The sequence below is a fragment of the Morone saxatilis genome, unplaced genomic scaffold (assembly GCF_004916995.1).
Source record: "Morone saxatilis isolate NCDOM2014 unplaced genomic scaffold, NCSU_SB_2.0 Contig23, whole genome shotgun sequence".
In the NCBI taxonomy this organism is placed as follows: domain Eukaryota; kingdom Metazoa; phylum Chordata; class Actinopteri; family Moronidae; genus Morone; species Morone saxatilis.
Genome location: NW_023339796.1, coordinates 5,499,570 through 5,502,392, shown reverse-complemented (window position 1 = coordinate 5,502,392; position 2,823 = coordinate 5,499,570). Strand labels below are relative to the sequence as shown.

The following is a 2,823-nucleotide window of genomic DNA, read 5'->3' as shown; positions in this document are numbered from 1 at the left end:
ACAAAAAAAAAAAATAAAAAAAATAAGGGGAAACTGTCGTCTCGCTGAAGTTTGAACGCGGAGAGAAATCCATCTGCAGATCTGCTCTGTAAACCCTCCGTGCCGTCACCAGCCACAGATCACGTGACTTTACATCAAGATATTTCATTTCGACTTTTAACTTTATCTGAAAAACAGTAAATGACGTGATTCTACGTCAACAAACAGAAAACTAACACAGGAACAAATCCGTCCCTCGATCGCTTAGAAGAGACGCCAACTTCTCCACCAACAGCACCTTTAAAAAAAAGACCATGATGCAGTGCAACCGTAGCTACGTGTCCTGTCGCCTTCCTATTTGACTAACCAGACACCGCGACATTGTTCTCTCTCACGACTGGAAAAAATCCAACTACGTGCTCACGTCACATTTCCATAGTCGCCAGTAAGTTCAGGGTGTGTAAAGATTGTCGTATTGTTTTCAGTAAGGTGCATCACATGACAAGGTTACGTTGAAAGGGGTGATTGTACTGTGGAAAATCGAGACAAAGCGATTAGTTGAAGAATTGTTCAGTAGATTGGGAGAAAAACTATTGTGATAATCAATTAATCGTGTGAGCGAGTTTTCAAGCAATTGCAACGATAAAGATATCACCATCGGCTCTGGGACTTTGGTTTTGAGAAAACTTTTATCAGATAAGTTAAAAAATAACTAACTACCGACCTCCAAACAGAGACATGTATTAGTAGCGAGATGCTTTAATTTGATGGGTACAGCTAAATAAATCTGGTTCGATACCGTGATTCCAGGTGTTAATTAAAACCCCGTCTCCGCCTACATGTGCTGCTGGGAAATGTAGGAAGTTAAAGACGACCGTCTACTTCTTCTTCCCGTCTGTGGCGATAACTTATCACAAAACAGCTACTGGGACGGATCGAGACGTGCACTGAACATCGTGTTCAACCCAGAAAAGTCGGGAGTTCAAAGCGAAATGACGTCTCACCTCTCCGAAAAAAAGTTTCCAGGTAAAACAAACTTCCACATTTCACGACGGCGCCAACAGGTGAAAAGCCGCAGGTTCCTGACTGGCCGTGTTCTTGCGTGCCGTATTGGATATCACGCCTGGTGGCACTAAGTGACAATGTAGTGGTGACACGGACGGCACAAGTGAAGCCCGAGACCGATGACAAGCACAGACAGTCCAAACAGAGCCGTGTTGTTCCCTTTGGCCCCGGCCGGGCCTGGGAACTCAACGCCGGCTCTCCCCGCGGCCCTCACGCAACACAACATCACAGCAGCACGGGCCAACCGCTGCCCTGTTAACGCTCTCACTGTGGGACCCCGTCAGGAAAATTAACACCCGAAATCCTTTTAGATGGATATTCTTGTGATGTAGCATTAAATAAAAAGGCTGCTCAGAAGGAAGCTGGGAAACGTCACGCTGAAGATGTGAAGGAAGCCAGCGAGAGTCAAAAACTAATTCCACTTTTAAAAGGACAAAGCAGTGATGGTATGGAGAGGAGCTTGTGGAGAGATAAAACACACATATGGTGAACTACTGCAAACCAAAGATATAAGAGGAAGGGGCTACGAACAATTACTTTCATTATTGATAAAAAAAGAATAGTGAAAAATGTCCATTAAATGCCATAATCAACACTTCAACACTTCAACACTCAAAGATATTCAGTTTACAATGATATAAAACAGATATGCAGCAGATCCTCACACAATCTTTGGATTTTTTTGCTCCAAAAATGACTTTAACGGTTAATCTGCAATCAGAACAGTTGCTGATTGGGTTTCGGTCGTTCAACAAACCAACTTTTCTACATTAAAAGTTTAAAACTTGAAGAAGTAAATACTGTCAACTCCAATACAACCAACTGATCAATACACCAAAAGGAGATTAACCCTGTATTAGATTCATACATAATAGCATGTTAATACTTCAGGTTTAGTATAAAAGCCCCAAAAATAATCAAACCTCCAAAAGTCTACAGCCCTGTATCAGCGTGTCACTCCTGCTTTGAGCCGGTATTCAAACAAGGAACACTTTCAAACTTATATAAAACATTATCTACATTTCCAACACATGACCTCGCGCTATTGAATGGCTGCAAAAAAACACCCCATGTGCTCCAACCTGCATTCAAATCCACGTACAGTACAGCTGCTCCGGCTACGAAAGGTGGGAGAGGAGGGAGAGGGGGGAGAACAAGCACCTTAAACAACTAACTGTTGATTTCACAGACGTTATTTGACATTTCCATTCATAACTTCACATCTCTAAAGGGAAAACACAACTTTGGTTTGTTAAAATAGAGCCCACCACGTCATTAAAGCAGCATTAGGGTCCTGACATCCCTGAGCTACATCATCTACAAGACAGCAAACAAAACCCAAACACACATATGTATTATACCCGCCCAGGTTACTGAGTCTCTCTCACACACTTAAACTTTATGAAAAGTCTTACCTGTGAGTAGTCAAAGTCAGAGAGAGGTGCTATGCTTTTGATGTATTCGATTCTGAATTGGTCCTCTGGGTTGGCTAGCGGGACTGGGGGTATTAAAGTGCTCATCGCAGACACTATAGTCTACAAAGCAGAAGTTGTGGGAGAGAAAAAACAAAAACAAAAAACGAGCATTAAGCAGGATGAATACAGGAAAAAATAAATATTAAAAAAAAAAAAAAATCCGTAAGCCTGTATAATAATCAGTTAAATGGGATTCGGTGTAACAACAGAGACATTGAGCACATTTGGGAGGCGACACTCACCACTATGGCATCCTTCACGTTTTTCCGAATATCTTGGATTTTCTGTTTCTTTTCTCTGCATG

The 2,823-nt window shown here is 42.0% G+C and overlaps 1 protein-coding gene across 1 annotated transcript in view; it reads right to left on the bottom strand.

Moving 5' to 3' along the window:
- LOC118335242 (guanine nucleotide-binding protein G(olf) subunit alpha-like) overlaps positions 1-2,823 on the bottom strand; it is a gene marked incomplete in the record, with an annotated part of 39,327 nt that overhangs the window by 23,971 nt on the left and 12,533 nt on the right. Inside the window, 2 exon segments of the mRNA XM_035671480.1 lie at positions 2,460-2,579; positions 2,762-2,816. Of these exon segments, the coding sequence (XP_035527373.1) occupies positions 2,460-2,579; positions 2,762-2,816 (175 nt within the window).